The following is a 19,549-nucleotide window of genomic DNA, read 5'->3' as shown; positions in this document are numbered from 1 at the left end:
ATAATTGATTTTTAAAAAAATCAATTATATCATGTATCTCAAATATTGTTACTTTTACTGTTATTTTATCTTACCATATTAGTTGTAATCTGATTCTTTAATCTAGTTCACTGTTTTCCTTATATATACTCCATGTGTGCTATGATGTACGAACACGCGAGTTAATTTTGATAAAGTATAATTTTCCATAAAAACTGGTAACTGTCTGAATTTTAATCAGATTGTTGTTTCTTGTATGTTGACGATGCGCATTTCGTTTTAGATATTTTAATCACTAACAGATCTTCGATTTTAGAACATTAAGCTAACTGCGATTTGCGTGTGTAATTTAATTGATGTGATCTCTAAATGTTGAGATTTTATATTAATATATAATTCTGTTATGATATTGTCCTATGTGTAAGTTTTATTTCATTGTACATTATTCATTGTATATGCTTTATATTAGTAATAGACGCATTTGTAGGAACCCTGCCTGCAAGTTCCCCCGTAGTAAAGGGGTTGTTTCTTAATAAATATGTATATTTATAATCAGAGCCGGCAATATAGCCATATTTTCATTTTTGCCGGCATCGGCAAAATAGCAACTGGCAAAATACAACAAAAAACGATGGTCAAAATCGTCATTACTCCTATCAAGTGTCAATAAGTTGACAAATTCATCATTGTTAATGCATATACATGTAAATTGTCTATATCTAATTTTGTTTACTAAACAGTTTTTGCATTACTATTTCTCCGCATCTGTTATAGATTCTATACCAAAATTGCCAAAAAAGTCAGTAACAATCATCTTTTTAAGGACAATAACTCCTATAAGTAAAAAATTAAGAAGATATATGATATAATTGTCAATGCAAATGAGACAATCCTCTAGCTAAAAGAGATCAAATGCTATAAAATTTAACAACAACTTTAGATCAACGGCGAGTCAGTGACTTTCTAAAGAAAGTTCCTGGGCGAGTGCATGGACATTTTTTTTTATCTTTTGGATTACATGTATTTGTAAATTTTATTTTGCACCGCATAACGATTTATACTAGTGATTTTGCAGAATACACAATAAAAAAGAGGAAATTCTTCATTCGAAGGCAATAATTCAGTCCTATATGATAAGTGTCCGATTTACCGTGATTTTTGTTTATTGTTGACCAGTCAGTTTTTCTTTGATAGCAGCTCAATTTTTTTTTATATGTATTTAATCAACACAGAAATAAACGACAGTTGTACCAGTCAACTCTTCATTGTATGTTCTATTTTTGACAACAGCAGCCATATACAATTTTAAACTAACGGCATTCTATGGTGGCCGGGTGAGGCCATTTCGAGTTAAGCGTTTTCGCGTTTTCTTCTTTGAGTTTAACGCGAAATCGAGAAATCGGGAAATCGGGAAATTGAGAAATCGAGAAAGCGAAATCGAGAAATCGAGAAAGCGAGAAAGCGAAAACGCGAAGTCAAGAAATCAAGAAAGCAAAAACGCGAAAACGCGAAAACATGAAATGAAATAGATTTCTCGATTTCGTGTTTTCGCTTTCCCGATTTCTCGCTTTCCCTATTTCGCGTTTTCGCTTTCTCGCTTTCTCGATTTCCCGATTTCTCGCTTTCTCGATTTCCCAATTTTTCGTTTTCTCGATTTCGCTTTCTCGATTTCCCGATTTCCCGATTTCTCGATTTCGAAGGAGAAAACGCGAAAACGCGAAAAGACGAAATGGCCGCATCCGGCCACCATAGCATTCAGAAAAAAATTAAAGTTTATAAACTTTTGATTCAATTGTTTTAGAGAAGATTTGTTTAGAGTTTAAAACGAACGATGACGAAAAATTAAAAGATCATGATGCAGATTTAAAAATAATAAATTAATAACTGATAAATTGTCAATAATTTGATATACAGATGAATTATCTACATAACATGTTAAATTTCCACAGATTTAATCTACAAGCCTCTGACTTTGCCAAAATGTAGATTTTACCAAGGATGTGTATACTCGTTATTATAAAAAAATGAAATCCTTGATTTTACGATAAAGATATTATAAAAAGTGTGAGTCGACTTGCTATCATACAAGCTACAATGGTTTTACTCATTGTTGAAGGCCGTACGGTGATCTATAGTGGTAAATATAATATATAGATCTAGTTACTAATTTCTGTCACGCTGGGATGATTAAGTTGGTATCTTGTGTTGATAATCCACATAACTTGAAATTGCCTGTACCAAGTCAGTTATACTACAGTTGTTAATGGCCATTCGTTTGATATGTTTGAGATTTCAGTGATTTTGCCATTTGCGGGATTAGGCACTTTCCGTTTTCCTCAGTTCAGTATTTTTGTGATTTTATTTTTTGTCCACATCTTCTGGTTTTTGTACAAGTCGGGCAAAATTGTCTAATTTGTATAGATGGATTGTAAAAGAAACTCTTTGTGAAAAGGAAAGAAACTGGCACAAAATTTTCATTCGTGAATATTGATGATTCATAATTTTGGCAGATTCAACTTAACAGAAATTATTTTATGATAACCTTTCTTTTAACCAATCAAAATCTAGAAGCCGGAGCTAAAAGTCAACTGAAATAGACTGGTACCTGATTCGTATCACCCGTAGGCTCAGACGAATCTAAAAGGTCACGGGTACCAGATTACAGGTGAGACTGGGCACAGGTAAACACAATGACCAGCATAGAAGCTTGGAATAGTACAGACGGTTTACCAAGACAATTTCTATCATCTTTAAGAACTTTATTTGATATATTAGATGAGAAAAAATGTGGTTATGTCAGGCTTCAAGATATTGAAACCAGATGGCACGAAGAAGGCGTGAAAGGACTTCCAAGTGGAGTTACCGATGCACTGAGAAAAGTCGTCCCTCCAAATGGTTATCTAAGCTTCGAACGCTTTGTATCTGGACTAAAATTAGCACTGTTGACAAGTAAAACCAAACCAAATAGCAATCCGGTCAATGAAAAGGAAAACATTGATCACAAAGACAACCAAAGAAATAAACTTCCAAGTCAGGGCACATCAAATTCAAATTTACAATACAGACAGCGCCATACTAGACAAAAATTAACAAGTACGTCACTGTCACCAGACCCTGTAAATTCAAAGAAAGATTATGATGAAAGGACGAATCCAAATGTCTTACAAAATTTGTCAAACCAAAGACCTCAAAATATTAACCCAACTGCCACAGTTCCGCCAAATAATGTACATGGTCACATTCCAACTCAAGCATGGAAAAATCCTTCAAATCGTGAACAGAAGAGTGAAAAATCATATCGTAGGGAAGGATATCAAAGTGCACAATCAGGGCCACCTCCAAGACCCGATAGATCTCCACAGAAGACCCAGTCTGAACTGCCTCCAAAGATTCCCCCGAGAGGAAACACAAGTAAAAGGATTATAAGTGAACTTAAAAATTGGCAGCATCGAATGCATGGAATGCAGCAATCTAAAGACAAATCTACAGTTGATTCAAAGTCTCCTGAACAAAGTTCTGCTCAGAATGAAATATATGGTGAGAATTAATTTAAAAAAAAAATAATACATGTGATACCTCTAACCCTCATCTCTAATTTTTAGTGCCTATCCTACACTTTTTATGTCATTTTGGAACAAGCACTGTTAAAATTAGACTGATTTCCTAGTAGAAATTAAATATAACCAGCTAAAAAATGTTTGTAAAAGAAAATGATATTGTCTTACTAAATGTACCTACCCTATTTTTTTCATCACGTTTGCAGAAATGCATACATTATTTTCTTTTGCATATTATAACATGTATTTAACAGTCCATGAGTACATTTAATGCAGTTAATGAATCTATTTTACCTTTAAAGCCAAAAACTTACCATGAGTAAAGATGTAAAGATATGTATATGTATATGATAACATCAAATATTGAATCAGGGCCTTAGTGTCGAGTAGTTTAACTACTGTATAACTAGTAGCATGCTAACAAAGAGGTTGTGAGTTAGAATCTGCTACATATGGTACCTTATAGGTGCACTCAACTCCAATCTTAATTTACTATGATTGTCACTTTTCCTTCCAAGAGGCTTGGCACTCAGGCTTTCTCTTACAGTACAAACAGAATGCAGCACTCAATAGCACAATATTGTTTAAAGTGGCATTTTACCAATCAATCAATAAAATAATGATATGACACAGAGCTTTAAATCTTCTGATAATAAGATGTCCAAGTCTTCTTTTCAATTAAAGGTTACAAGGAAGATACGTATACAGTAACAATTATCTAATACAATGTACTAAACACCAATTAAATTAATAATTACACTGTCAATGACTGTGTATGCATTAAAAACAAATCAAATTTTTAACGATTGATGTATATGTGCTAAATATAACCCCGTCAAAATCATAAAATATTTTTTGTTCTTTTTCAGTAAATATTGCCCAGTTAAATGCATCAGACCACGGTCCCACTACTTCTAGTCATCCATCCAGTATTAAGAGACGAGATTCTGCAAGACGACATACATTATCAAGTGGAGTAGACGCTAACATGGTAAAACCTAAAGATCAAAATTTAAATTCAAAATTTCTTGCTTCTTTTTTATTAAAGTTTTAGAAAAATAGTTTTTATTCAAAAGCCTTAATTTATGAAAGGCGCATATTTTTAAATGGAGATATTTTATATCAGAATAAAAACCAAATACATTGCACTTCAATTTTGTCAAGTTAAATTCTATTTTGAAGAAAAATTACACTATATGCACAAATAGAATCACTCAATGAAGTGAAGACTGTTTGAATTCTGATATTTTCTCCATTTTTGAAGGAGTCCAACTTCAGAGTAATCCAGAACAAAAAAAAGGATGAAGATGAAAAAACTAAAACAATGAAAAGAGGGATGAAAGATACCAGAGGGACAGTCAAACTCATAAATCGAAAATAAACTGACAAAGCCATGGCTAAAAATGAAAAAGACGAACAAACAAACAATAGTACACATGACACAACACAGAAAACCAAAGAATATTAGCAACTCAAACCCCACCAAAATCCGGTAAATTTCACATGTAAAATCAATACTTAATGATAATTTTTATTACAGATAAAAAGAGCGAAGCAGTTGGATGAAGAAAAACAAATATTAATTCAGGGATTAGCCATGATAGACAAAGCTCGTCTATGGTATCTGAAACAAATTAACTTAATGGAAGAAAAACAGAAATATGTCAGCAAAACTTCACATAATGTAGGTTTTCACCAGATTGACATGTTCATAAGAATTGAAAAAGGCCACTTGTGAAAAAAAAAAATTAGGTCAAAATTGTAAATTTATTTACATGTAGTCAATTACAATTCTTGAATAATAGTATGCATCTAATCTATATATTTTCAAACTTTAAACTGCTATAAATCTAGAAAATTTATGAGTAAATAATGAGTTGACGCTATCAAAATCAGACACATCTGCTCTGTTTGAAATTATAAATTCAAAGGCAAAGGCACATATGAGAATATCGCTTTTTCTGCTTGTTACTTTAATAAACACCAATACTTGGTTAAGGTCTTTATAACTATTGTTTGGCAATATTGATGACTGTTTATATCCTTTGAATTGATTTTTTGTTATTAATTTATTAAAATATAAGAAGATGTGGATAAAGGAAGATGTGGTGTGAGTGCCAATGAGACAACTCTCCATCCAAATAACAATTTTAAAAAAAGGTAAACCATTATAAGTCAATGTACGGCCTTCAACACGGAGCCTTGGCTCACACTGAACAACAAGCTATAAAGGGCCCCAAAATTACTAGTGTAAAAGTACATGTACTGCTAAATTATAATGACCAAAAGTTATTAAAAATAAACACATCAAAGATACCAGTGTTTTGTCTACATTAAATCTGACAGTTGATGAAACATTATAATATAGTATACAAAGGTAGTATTGACAGACATTTAATACAGCCATAGTTTGTGGAAAATGGATGTAACACTATCTAAAACTCCAAAACATATTATGAACTTAAATTATAAAAACATTATCATACATTGTTTTGTACAAGACTAACACAAGCAAGCTAAGAGATTCTTGTTTTGGGAGTTTTTATATTATCATAAATTATATTTTTCAGGACTACAATTTAGAGGCAATGCAAGAAAGAATGAATTTTGAGAAAGCAAGAATAGCTGAAGTGAATCATCAAATAAAAACTCTAGTTGACAGTAGTGAAAAGGTATTTACTCATTTATTGTCATATATTCAAAGCTCTCTCTGTTAGGCTATGTCTGAAACAAATGATCATATATTTTTGCACTTTTTGCATGCAAGAATTATTTTAAAGACTCTGTTCTTTACAGTAAAATATTAAAGACCATTTAATTTTTAATTTTCCACAGTATTGAACATTTTAGAACAAACATGGAATATTTTACATCATGTTTTTTTTGAAAGGTTGAAACTACACTAACCAAGAGAATTACCTCCCTTTATGGGGGAACAAATATCATATTAAATTATTTTTTTTGACCTACAGACAGCAATCCGTATAAAGTTGAAGTCAAAATCAAACATTTTCATTACAGATTTTAATTAGCACTTTTGATAAAGTATTGCCAAGTGCTCTACATAGTTGATTAGTTTAAGACAGAAATAATGTTAAAGATGAAATTGAGAATGGAAATGGGGAATGTATCAAAGAGACAACAACCCGACCATAGAAAAAACAACAGCGGAAGGTCACCAACAGGTCTTCAATGTAACGAGAAATTTCCGCACCCGGAGGTGTCCTTCAGCTGGCCCCTAAACAAATATATACTAGTTCAGTGATAATTAATGCTATACTAATTTCCAAATTGTACACAAGAAACTAAAATTAAAATTAGTTAAATATAACATATATGTAAAATTAAAGAATATAGTAAGATATGACATAGATGTAAAGTCTAAATACCAATTAGATGATATTATGTCAGATTTATTTTTATTGATATAACATATTTGTGTGATTGTGATCTGCAGGGTTTTCCTCTCCATATGAACCTAGCTATGACCTCTACAAATCATCAGTTACAAAGTACAATTAAAGTTGTCAAAGATCAGAATAAACAGTTAACAAAGGTAAGTCATGTTGACAATGAATACAAAAGACAACTTTTCGAGTTTGATGCATTTCCGTCAAAAAAACTTTGGTTTTAGTGAAAATCAGTCTTACATTTAGGGGCGTCATCACTTCTGTCCAATGTTGAGCAAATGGGTTGGAAAACTATGATGCTATATTGCACTAATTATTCGGAAAATTGTATTCTCATAATTGACATTTGACAATCAGCACTGCTGTCATTAGGGAATTTTGATTAAGTACCTACAGAACAAACATTATCTCTAGTTTATCCTGCACAATGACGACCACTAAGACGCTTGATGAACATTAATAGCACAGGGATACAGGCGATCCCCTCTATCTGGTCAATCACACCATAAAGGGGCCCATAATTGACAAGTTTTTTTCCAGAGAAGGACAACATTGTAAGAGGTCTATTGTATTATTATTAAAATGTTCTAGGCAGGGTTTCCCCTGGGTCAATTATTTTTTTCGCCACCTCTTTCGCCAGAACAATATATTTTTCGCCACTTTAGTATTTTTTTCGCCAAGTAACAAACATGTTTTTCTTTAAAATATTCCTTTTTTCAGCCCCCCCCTAAATAAGACGTGGTTTTTACAACAAAACGATGCATCTTATCACTTGGAATTGATCCCTCATGTAAGGTGTAATCATGAAATTGAAGGGTCACTCTCATGCCAACCTTTTGAATAGATTTCTTCATACCGACAGTTTTCTTTTCTAGATCATCGTAAATAAGTAAAACTATATGCTTGAAACGACTTTGAAGTAAACACTCAAATAGACGATCTTTATGAAAGTTAAATGATGACTTTTCTTGCTTTTCAACATTTTCCGTCATAACAACAATTTTCTTTTCTGGACTATCATAAAAAGAAGGAGAGGAAGCGTAAAAACTTTGCTTCAAACACGTGTGTCGCAAAATGGTAAATAAATCCCGTTTGTGACATGTGACAGAAGCCATATAACCATATCATTTTGTTATAAAATACAATCAACACCTTTATTAATTAGTCCTTTGATGTCGATAGCTATGAATGCAATCAGCTGATTATTGATTTTCTGTCAAAATCTTAACGAGTTCAAGGTGAATTCCGAGCATTGTCTGATCGGTAAAGTCAGAGAAACCCGAAAAAAGTAAATAAACAAGATGGCTGAAAATAAATCGTGATATATATTTTTTTCGCCAAATTCTTTCGCCAATGACGAATTTTAATTGCCACAATTAATATTTTTTCGCAAATTGCGAAAATGGCGACCGCCAGCGGAAACCCTGGTTCTAGGCTTAGAGAATCTAAAAAATACATAGCTTTTAGTTGTGAAAAGTGTAAAGTTGAAGACTGTTCTTATGATTTTCATCTTTGTTCTCTTGTACCAGGATTTCCAGAATTCATAAAATAACTTATAATCATTCACGAAAAATGGTACTGCAAAAAAAAATTAAGAATCCACAGTCTCGAGTATATATATAAAAATTACCGAAAATAGCAAAAAACCTACTACATGTATTATAATGGTAAACAAATTCTTTATTTGTAGGAAATCAGTCATAAAAGTGATAAAATCACACAACTTGAACAAGAAAAGGCACAGTTGATTAGAGATCTGTTTGAAGCTCGCTCAAGTCACAAAACTAATTATGATGATACAACATTTATGTAATTTAAATATAGTTGCCTTACATCTAAATGTAGCAAGGTCCAAGTGCAGCTCAAATAAATTAATTTAGTGACTCTCATAAAATTGGATCTCATATTTTGTGACCCTTTAAAATCAGGATACACAAGTGTCAGTCATGTTTCAAAGATAGGAAATGGGAATAATATTGAAAAAACATCTTTCCTGCAAAGAATTACTATTTATACAAGGGGCTTAGGTAGGTGAAGGGTCTGGGTTTAAGTTTCTTATTATGACAGATACCCATGTCTGAAAATGTTTTTTTCTGTAACAGTTATACTTATAATGTTATAAGGAATATTTTTTTACATTTTTTAATTAAGGTGGTACCTAACACTACAGGGAGAGAACTCTGTAAAATCAGCAGAACGTTTTAATGACATCGTGTTGTTAAGGGAATATAAAGCTTCTCAATGATCAAAATAAGTTTTTGTCAAACTGCTATATAACCAGTGTAATTTTTCTGATTAAACGGTTGGTTCAATTTTTTTGAAATTTTTATATTTTTGTCAAAAGTTCAAAGTAAATACTTTGTCAAAATTTAAAGAAAATTAAACGAGCCAAATTAATTTTAGTTCAAGTGTTAGGTACCACCTTAACCACTAAACACTGTTTGACTTTAGTTTTAATATTCATACTTTGGATTTTTAATTGTTTAATTAACATTAAAATTAACTTCTTTGATAATTTGATAAATTAAAACATTGGGAACTTAATATTAACCACAATTTCAGTTTGAGTTTGATTTTCAGTTTATTCATATTGTACTGAACCATTGTTATCTTTTTCTTGGGATGTTTCTATTGATAGTGTTATCTTTTTCTTGGGTTGATAGTGACAGGATTTACAACATGTGTGGTTTAAAAAATCATAATCTTCTTTAATTTATTCTAATTTAACTAATTTCTCAATTCTTTCTTGACTATATCATGAATAAATTGTTCCTGTGTCTTACATTCTTATGTAGTAGATTATTTTTCTGTCATTGGGTATGTCATTAGTTGCCAAACAATAAGATTCAATTTGTTTGAGAAAAAGGGTGTTTCTGCAGCTAGCTGTAATAAACATCTTTGGAGTGCTAAATATATTTCTCTAATTCTTCGTCAATTTTTTCCTTTCTGCACCCATTGTATAAAAATTTTTAATCAAAGTGTGGTTCGTTTGATCTCAGTTCGATTATGATGTCGAATTTTCTTGCTTTCCTCTAAATTTCCAATTGTGATGGCATGAAAAAAAGGCCACAATGCCTGATGACGTCACAAAGAAAGAACACATCTTTTTGCAGATCATTCAAAAAGAAGGAATATGTTTGCCTACATATTGTTTGAAAATCATTAGAGAAACAGATTCTATCACTGCATCTCGTGTAATACGATATTTATCCACTCTCGACAGTTAAATTTAAAATATTTAAAATGCTCGGCAATAATTGTGTTTTAAATTTGAAAATTTAACTGTCTTGAGTGGATAAAAACCGTATCACACTCGATGCAGTGGTAGAATTTATATTTAACAGTTTATGGTTGATAAGACCAGCAAGTAATAAAGCTTTTTTGTTTAGTAATTGACTGAATTGTCAAACATATAATGTCTCCCAAAATCTTTTATAAAGTTATGAAAAAATAATAAATAGCAAGAATAAAAGTACAGGCAAATTATGTATGTAAGAAAATTATTTATTGAATTGATATGATATGATATTGTAAATCTGTTGTTAAATGCTTTGATTAAACTAAATAGAAAAACTGAAGACAACATGCATGGCATTTTACATGTTTTATAGCATATATATCTCAAGTTCCTTTTATATAAAGGATTCAATCAGTTAAAATTTCTTGAAAAATTCTGTATTCATTTAAAAGTCTTTTTAAATCAATTACATGTATAATATTCAGTGGCATCCAGAGGGGAGGGGGGCGTGGTTCCGGGGTTAGAACCCCCCTTTTTTTGGCCGATCAATGCATTTGAATGGGGACATATAGTTGGAATCCCCCTTTATCCTGGATTGGGAACCCCCCCCTTTTTAAAATGGCTGGATCCACCCCTGATATTTATTATGGTAATTAACTGGTGCAGATGGGAATGGTGTGCAATGTGAAGAGGAAAAGTTGATGAACCCAGAATTGCATTTATCCTGTGTAACAAGATATTACTGACGTTTATTTATATGATATTATTTTTTTTCATCAATCATGTCAATTTTAATTTATGACATAAACAACTTTTTCAAGATCATCACACGTGTTGTAATCGTGTTTCATTAAGGTTTAAAAGTCAATGAAGAACATATTTTTTATTTATTAATGTGCAGTTCATGTGCTTATTCAGATTATTACATATGTTGCAATGAATTACATAGATATACATGCATTTGTGAATTAATGTGTTGTACCATCACTTGCTGAATATTTTTCTCTATTTGAATTTTCTATAATTCTTTCCCAATTTATCCTTTTCTGTCCTGTTCATTTTTTTGATTTAATTAATGTGTTGTTCGGTTAATCTCATTTTGTCATTGGTCAAAATTTCAATAATAACGTCAAAATTTCGATTATAACGTCAAATTTTCTTGCCTTTTAAATTCGTCTTGTAAAGTCACGAAAAAAGGCGACCATGTCTGATGACATCACGTAATAAAGAACACATCTTTCCACAGATCATTTCGAAAAGAAGTATTGAATTTGTAGATATTTCGTCTAAAAATCATTAGAGAAACAGATTCCCCCACCAAATTTTGTGCAATACAATATTTATCCACTCTGGACAGTTAGATTTTAAAGATTCAAAACGCTCATCAAGTCTCACTTTTTAAAATTTCAAAGTTTAGCTTTCTCTAGTGGATACATGTGGTATCACACTTGAAGCAGTGGTAGACAAATTCCTTGGAACACTAAATATACCATTAGTTAGAGTCAACCAAGTCATTTTGTGTGCTTGAATTAATACATAGTTTTGAAATGCAGTGAAATTGTGTGAAATATTTTTAAAGTGGCATTCATTTAAATGTCAATGAAAATCTGCCACATTTTTATTCCTAATCTAAAATATTTGACCACCCTTTAAAAACACATTCCAAAAGTGGATATCTGAAAAACATTTTCAAAAAATTGTGACTCTCTAGTGAATGATTTTTGACCACATACTTCTTAAGATCAGAGTTAAAATTATGCCATTTTTAAATCTTAGTGTTATGGAATAAATTTACATTTGATTAGAACTACTAGCACATACCAAAGAAGCATATTATTTGAAGGGATAAAATAGCCAAAGCCCAAGGGTTATTAACTGGTACATGTATAAGTTTCCATATTTGCTGAAGGAGGTACCCAACACCTTTACTAAAATTAATTTGGCTCGTTTAATTTTCATAAAATTTTAACAAAGTATTTACTTTGACCCTTTGACAAAAATTTCAAAAAATTTGAACCAACCGTTTTATCAGAAAAATTACATGGGTTATATAGCAGTTTGACAAACACTAGTTTTGATCATTGAGAAGCTTAATATTCCCATTACAACACAACGTAATTAAAACGTTTAGCTGATTTTACAGAGTTATCTCCCTGTAGTGTTAGGTACCACCTTTATTAAAGCTTGCAAAAACTGTAAAAGTTAACCAAAATAATAACAAAAGTTCTGCTTTAAAATGTATTGACAAATACATGGAAAACAACTGCTGTTATAGTCATCAGAATTTTAATTTGATATGATCATATTATGTCAGACATATAGGTTGAATAGACATTCCAGAAAAAAATCAATGTCATTCAAGCAACTTTATGAAATTTTTAGATTCAAAGATGGGGAAAAAAATGGCAAGGAAGAAGTTTTAAAGTAATTATTCCAATTCCACACATAGTCAGCGCCCTTATTCAGGACAGATGTGCTTTCAATTATGTTCACATCTTTGTTCTGCAAATTTTTATGATGAATAAGGACTTATTTTTATATCTGAGTTTTTTTCCAAGATTCATTCCAAAGTTTATCTACATAAAAAAGAAATTATTTGTATATTTACATTCAATATTTGTTATAAATTTTATAAATATTTTATATTAAGCTTTTAAATATTTCCAGATATATTATGGTTACAATATTCATTTTCTGGAAATTATACATTATAAAGTGTTATTTAGAGGGGAAATTTATACATTAAATAAATTTTCATTTTGTGCATATTGTTGTTTTATTTTTATATTCTTATATACTGATAGTGTAATAAATATATAAATTTATTGTAATTTAAGCTGAACTAATTAAGTCATCTGATCTAATCAACGAGAAGAAATTGCATTAAATAGAATAATCACACTCCGTTTCTGATGGACACTGAAGAACAAAAGAGAAACAAGTTTTTATTTGGAAAGTGAACTGATTCATTTGAAAAATGTGAAAGATATGTTATTTCTGGTACATGAGCTACCACAAAAGCAGGCAGACTGAACTAGAACCATCATGGGAAGTATAGGTTGTGAATTGATTGTAAAAGGAAGTGAAAAAATCAAAAAATCATTAGATCCAATTATCACTTTACCAAATTTAAAAAACAAATTACCAACATTGATGGCAATGAAGCACTAAATACCTGAAAAGCAATTTTCAAATTGTTATTTTCTAATACAATGTGATTCTTTAAAGAAGATAGATTCTGACAGATGTAATGAGTATTTTTTATGAAGTTATTTAAAAGTTCTCTGGAAATAAATGAGTGAATCACAGTCATCAGCTGACAAGAAAAAAACATGGTGAAAAGAAAAATTTACTCAATCTCAAAACTCTACATAGAAATTATCAATTGCTCATCTCTTTTCATTATATAACCACTCGCCCAGTAAGATCATAAATGCCCTGGAAGTAGTTCAGGCTTCACTTGTTGTTCACTTATTATTGCTCAACTCTATTCACCCTAAAACTGACTCAGTATGAACATATATGCTCTGGAAGCAATTCTGGGTCAATTTGTGGTTCCTTTATTATTACTCAGGTCTATTCATCTAAACACTGACTCAGAAAGATCATAAATGCCCTGGAAGCAATTCTGACTTCACTTATTGTTCACTTATAATGGCTCAACTCTATTCACCCTAACACTGACTCAGTATGATCATATACAGGTAACGCTCTGGAAGCAATTCTGACTTCACTTGTTCACTTATAATGGCTCAACTCTATTTACCCTAACACCGACTCAGTAAGATCATATACGCTCTGGAAGCAATTCTGACTTCACTTGTTGTTCACTTATAATGGCTCAACTCTATTCACCCTAACACTGACTCAGTATGATCATATACGCTCTGGAAGCAATTCTGACTTCACTTGTTGTTCACTTATAATGGCTCAACTCTATTCACCCTAACACTGACTCAGTATGATCATATACGCTCTGGAAGCAATTCTGACTTCACTTGTTGTTCACTTATAATGGTTCAACTCTATTTACCCTAACACTGACTCAGTATGAACATATACGCTCTGGAAGCAATTCTGACTTCACTTGTTGTTCACTTATAATGGCTCAACTCTATTCACCCTAACACTGACTCAGTATGAACATATACGCTCTGGAAGCAATTCTGACTTCACTTGTTGTTCACTTATAATGGTTCAACTCTATTCACCCTAACACTGACTCAGTATGATCATATACGCTCTGGAAGCAATTCTGACTTCACTTGTTCACTTATAATGGCTCAACTCTATTCACCCTAACACTGACTCAGTATGATCATATACGCTCTGGAAGCAATTCTGACTTCACTTGTTGTTCACTTATAATGGTTCAACTCTATTCACCCTAACACTGACTCAGTATGATCATATACGCTCTGGAAGCAATTCTGACTTCACTTGTTGTTCACTTATAATGGCTCAACTCTATTCACCCTAACACTGACTCAGTATGATCATATACGGGTAACGCTCTGGAAGCAATTCTGACTTCACTTGTTCACTTATAATGGCTCAACTCTATTTACCCTAACACCGACTCAGTAAGATCATATACGCTCTGGAAGCAATTCTGACTTCACTTGTTGTTCACTTATAATGGCTCAACTCTATTCACCCTAACACTGACTCAGTATGATCATATACGCTCTGGAAGCAATTCTGACTTCACTTGTTGTTCACTTATAATGGCTCAACTCTATTCACCCTAACAATGACTCAGTATGAACATATACGCTCTGGAAGCAATTCTGACTTCACTTGTTGTTCACTTATAATGGCTCAACTCTATTCACCCTAACACTGACTCAGTATGAACATATACGCTCTGGAAGCAATTCTGACTTCACTTGTTGTTCACTTATAATGGTTCAACTCTATTCACCCTAACACTGACTCAGTATGATCATATACGCTCTGGAAGCAATTCTGACTTCACGTGTTCACTTATAATGGCTCAACTCTATTCACCCTAACACTGACTCAGTATGATCATATACGCTCTGGAAGCAATTCTGACTTCACTTGTTGTTCACTTATAATGGTTCAACTCTATTCACCCTAACACTGACTCAGTATGATCATATACGCTCTGGAAGCAATTCTGACTTCACTTGTTGTTCACTTATAATGGCTCAACTCTATTCACCCTAACACTGACTCAGTATGATCATATACGGGTAACGCTCTGGAAGCAATTCTGACTTCACTTGTTCACTTATAATGGCTCAACTCTATTTACCCTAACACCGACTCAGTAAGATCATATACGCTCTGGAAGCAATTCTGACTTCACTTGTTGTTCACTTATAATGGCTCAACTCTATTCACCCTAACACTGACTCAGTATGATCATATACGCTCTGGAAGCAATTCTGACTTCACTTGTTGTTCACTTATAATGGCTCAACTCTATTCACCCTAACAATGACTCAGTATGAACATATACGCTCTGGAAGCAATTCTGACTTCACTTGTTGTTCACTTATAATGGCTCAACTCTATTCACCCTAACACTGACTCAGAATGATCATATACGCTCTGGAAGCAATTCTGACTTCACTTGTTGTTCACTTATAATGGCTCAACTCTATTCACCCTAACACTGACTCAGTATGATCATATACGCTCTGGAAGCAATTCTGACTTCACTTGTTGTTCACTTATAATGGCTCAACTCTATTCACCCTAACACTGACTCAGTATGATCATATACGCTCTGGAAGCAATTCTGACTTCACTTGTTGTTCACTTATAATGGCTCAACTCTATTCACCCTAACACTGACTCAGTATGATCATATACGCTCTGGCAGCAATTCTGACTTCACTTGTTGTTCACTTAAAATGGCTCAACTCTATTCACCCTAACACTGACTCAGTATGATCATATACGCTCTGGAAGCAATTCGGACTTCGCTTGTTCACTTAAAATGACTCAACTCTATTCACCCTAACACTGACTCAGTAAGATCATTAATGCTCTGGAAGCAATTCTGACTTCACTTGTTGTTCACTTATAATGGCTCAACTCTATTCACCCTAACACTGACTCAGTATGATCATATACGCTCTGGAAGCAATTCTGACTTCACTTGTTGTTCACTTATAATGGCTCAACTCTATTCACCCTAACACTGACTCAGTATGATCATATACGCTCTGGAAGCAATTCTGACTTCACTTGTTGTTCACTTATAATGGCTTAACTCTATTCACCCTAACACTGACTCAGTATGAACATATATGCCCTGGAAGCAATTCTGGGTCAATTTGTGGTTCCTTTATTATTACTCAGGTCTATTCATGTAAACACTGACTCAGTATGATCATATACGCTCTGGCAGCAATTCTGACTTCACTTGTTGTTCACTTATAATGGCTCAACTCTATTCCCCCTAACACTGACTCAGTATGATCATATACGCTCTGGCAGCAATTCTGACTTCACATGTTGTTCACTTACAATGGCTCAAATCTATTCACCCTAACACTGACTCAGTATGAACATATATGCTCTGGAAGCAATTCTGGGTCAATTTGTGGTTCCTTTATTATTGCTTATCTCTATTCATCTAAATACTGGCTCAGTATAAACTTATATGCTCTAGAAGTAGTTCCAGCTCAACTTAGGACTGCCTTATTACTGCCTATCTTTATTTATCTTAAAGCTTGCTGGGTATGAACATATATGCTCCTGAAAGCAATACTGGATCAACTTGTGTTTCCCTTATTATTGTGTATTTCTATTCATCCAAACACTGGCCGGGCATATAAACATATATGTGCTTGAAGTAATTCTGGTTCAACTCTTTGTTCCCTTATTATTGCTCATCTCTATTCATCCAAACACTGGCTCAGTATGATCATAAATGCTCTGGGAGTATTTTTTGATTAACTTGTGGTTTCCTGATTATTGTTAATCTCTATTCATCCAAACACTGGCCGATTATGAACATATATATGCTCTGGAATCAATTCTCTTTTGTTCCTGTATTCTTGCTCAGCTCTTCATCAACTGACCGATTATGAACAAATATGCTCTCAAAGCAATTCTGGCTACTTCATTATTGCACATCTTTTCATCGTAAACTGACTGGCCGATTAGGAATATATATTCTCTGGAAGCATTTCTGGCTCAACTCGTGGTACCCTTATCACTGCTTATCTCTATTCATCTAAACACTGACTGGGTATGAACTTACATGTTCTGGAAGTTATTCTGGTTCAACTTGTGGTTCCTTGATTATTGCGCATCTCTCTTTATCTAAATACTGGCTCAGTATGAGCATATATGCTCTGGAAGCAATACTGGCTGAACTCGTGGTTCCTTGGTTATTGCTTTAAGCCTGTTCTCTTTTCGTTCTATTAATGTGGTGACACGCAACATTGACTCCTTAGGTAAATTTAAAAACGAACTAGAAAATCTTAAATTGAATTCAAAAGCCCAAGTACCAAAATATTATGACTTTGGCAATCGTAACCTAAACATTATTTTGCACAACTTAGATGCTCAGTTTCTTTTTTGAATTATGATCTTAACAGATTCAACATCCAAATACTGGCTCAGTATGAAAATATATGCTCCGGAAGCAATTCTGGCTCAACTTGTGGCTCCCTCATTATTGCTCATCTCTATTCATCCAAATACTGGCTTGGTATGAACATATATTCTCTTGAAGCAATTCTGGCTCATTTCGTAGCTCCCTGATTATTGCTCATCGCTATTCAATATTCATCCAAACACTGGCTCAGTATGGACATATATGCTCTGGAAGCAATACTGGCTCAACTTATGACTCCCCTTTCTTATAACTGCCTATCTCTATTTATCCCAAAGCTTGCTGGAAATGAATTTATATGCTCCTGGAAGCAATACTGGATCAACTTATGACGCTTATTATTGCTCATCGCTATTCATCCAAACGCTGGCTCAGTATGAACATATATGCTCTGGAAGCAATTCTGGCTCAACTTATGACTCCCTTATTACTGCTCATCTCTACTGTAATATATTTGCTATGTAATAATACAATCCAGTTTCTATAACTTATTTATTAACAAGTACATCGTTTGATGGTCAGACTACAGAATGACAACATGTGTATAAGAACTTCAATTGATCTATTTAATTGCATGTTTATTTAAGAACGTGCAGACATGTGAGAGTTGCTGATCTGTCAATTATAATTACTGTAACAGATGATACGGTAATAAAGTGAGGTGAACTTTATAACATCTACTCATCCCAAAGCTTGCCGGGTATGATCATTTCTATTCATCCTAAAACTGGCCGGGTAGGAACAAATATGCTCTGGAAGCAACTCTGGCTCCACTTGTGGTTTCTTCATTAGTGCCCATCTCTTTTCATCTGGAGAGGAGGGGACTGGATCGTAGGCATTTATTAGTGAAGATGTTATAGGACATATGTAACCAATCAAAGCAAGAACGCTTAATTTTGTTCACGTTTTTCTGCTTTATTTTTTGACGCCGGTATAGTTTATGTTTAAACTGAACTTAATTTACCATGTGTTATAATATAAACGGTTTCAATCTTATTGTACCATAGACACATTGCGAAAATGCATGTTCCTCCACTGACGCCCTTAGGCCTGAATATTTTAATATACAAAAATTAATGAAATTGTGAAAGAAACCAAGAGTTCAAGGAGAGCAGTAAAGAAATTGTGAAAGAAACCAAGAGTTCACGGAGAGAAGTAAATCTCATCCTTCGTTATAATTGTACGGACGCCATCGCATGTTGGTTGACTGTTATGTAATAATCCGTTTCACAGGTGATAGCGGATATGTTCCAATTGTCATTATTACAATCCAGTTCCCTTTCCCGGAATGTGACCTACCGAATAACACTTATAACCGGGTTTGTACTAACATGAGCAACCTGATGGTTGTCGCATGATGAGCAGGATGTGCTAATCATTTCGGAGCACCTGAGATCACTCTCAGATTTTGGTGGTGTTCGTGTTGCTCAGTCATCAGTTTTCTATGTTGTGTTTTATTTACTATTGTTTGTCTGTTTATACTGGAATTATTAAGACAAATCAAGTTCGCCCGTCTATCTTTTATATTTTGTTTATGTTTTATGCTGTTTATGGAACTTTACCGAAATAGTGAGATTGGCATAGTGAAAAGTAGTCAATAATATCATCGTTATAATGCCTCTTGTAAGTCCTTTACTACTTGATATTTAGCTAGAGAAAATACAGAATTTGTATAAATTAAGGGATATATATCTATATTTGTATATATACTAGCTTGTATGATCTTGTGAATATGGACGTCCAGTCAAGTATGGACTTTTGGTAT

The 19,549-nt window shown here is 33.0% G+C and overlaps 1 protein-coding gene across 1 annotated transcript; it reads left to right on the top strand.

Moving 5' to 3' along the window:
• The first annotated feature begins 2,602 nt into the window (after positions 1-2,602).
• LOC134708161 (suppressor APC domain-containing protein 2-like) lies at positions 2,603-9,115 on the top strand. Its single transcript, XM_063568485.1, has 6 exons — positions 2,603-3,516; positions 4,406-4,527; positions 5,077-5,220; positions 6,107-6,208; positions 6,994-7,092; positions 8,637-9,115. The coding sequence occupies exons 1-6, from the start codon at positions 2,670-2,672 to the stop codon at positions 8,757-8,759; spliced, it is 1,437 nt and encodes a 478-aa protein (XP_063424555.1). The 5' UTR covers positions 2,603-2,669; the 3' UTR covers positions 8,760-9,115.
• Positions 9,116-19,549: the final 10,434 nt, after the last annotated feature.

The sequence above is a fragment of the Mytilus trossulus genome, chromosome 2, assembly GCF_036588685.1.
Source record: "Mytilus trossulus isolate FHL-02 chromosome 2, PNRI_Mtr1.1.1.hap1, whole genome shotgun sequence".
Lineage (NCBI taxonomy): Eukaryota > Metazoa > Mollusca > Bivalvia > Mytilida > Mytilidae > Mytilus > Mytilus trossulus.
Note: the sequence above shows the minus strand (reverse complement) of the source record. Positions and strands in the feature narration are given on the sequence as shown.

Bases quoted from the DNA above. Each gene is read 5' to 3' on its own strand.
- LOC134708161 (XM_063568485.1), top strand. From the start codon at position 2,670: ATGACCAGCATAGAAGCTTGGAATAGTACAGACGGTTTACCAAGACAA. The intron at 4,528-5,076 runs GTAAAACCTAAA...TTTTTATTACAG, and splicing joins GTGGAGTAGACGCTAACATG to ATAAAAAGAGCGAAGCAGTT. The intron at 7,093-8,636 runs GTAAGTCATGTT...CTTTATTTGTAG, and splicing joins AGAATAAACAGTTAACAAAG to GAAATCAGTCATAAAAGTGA.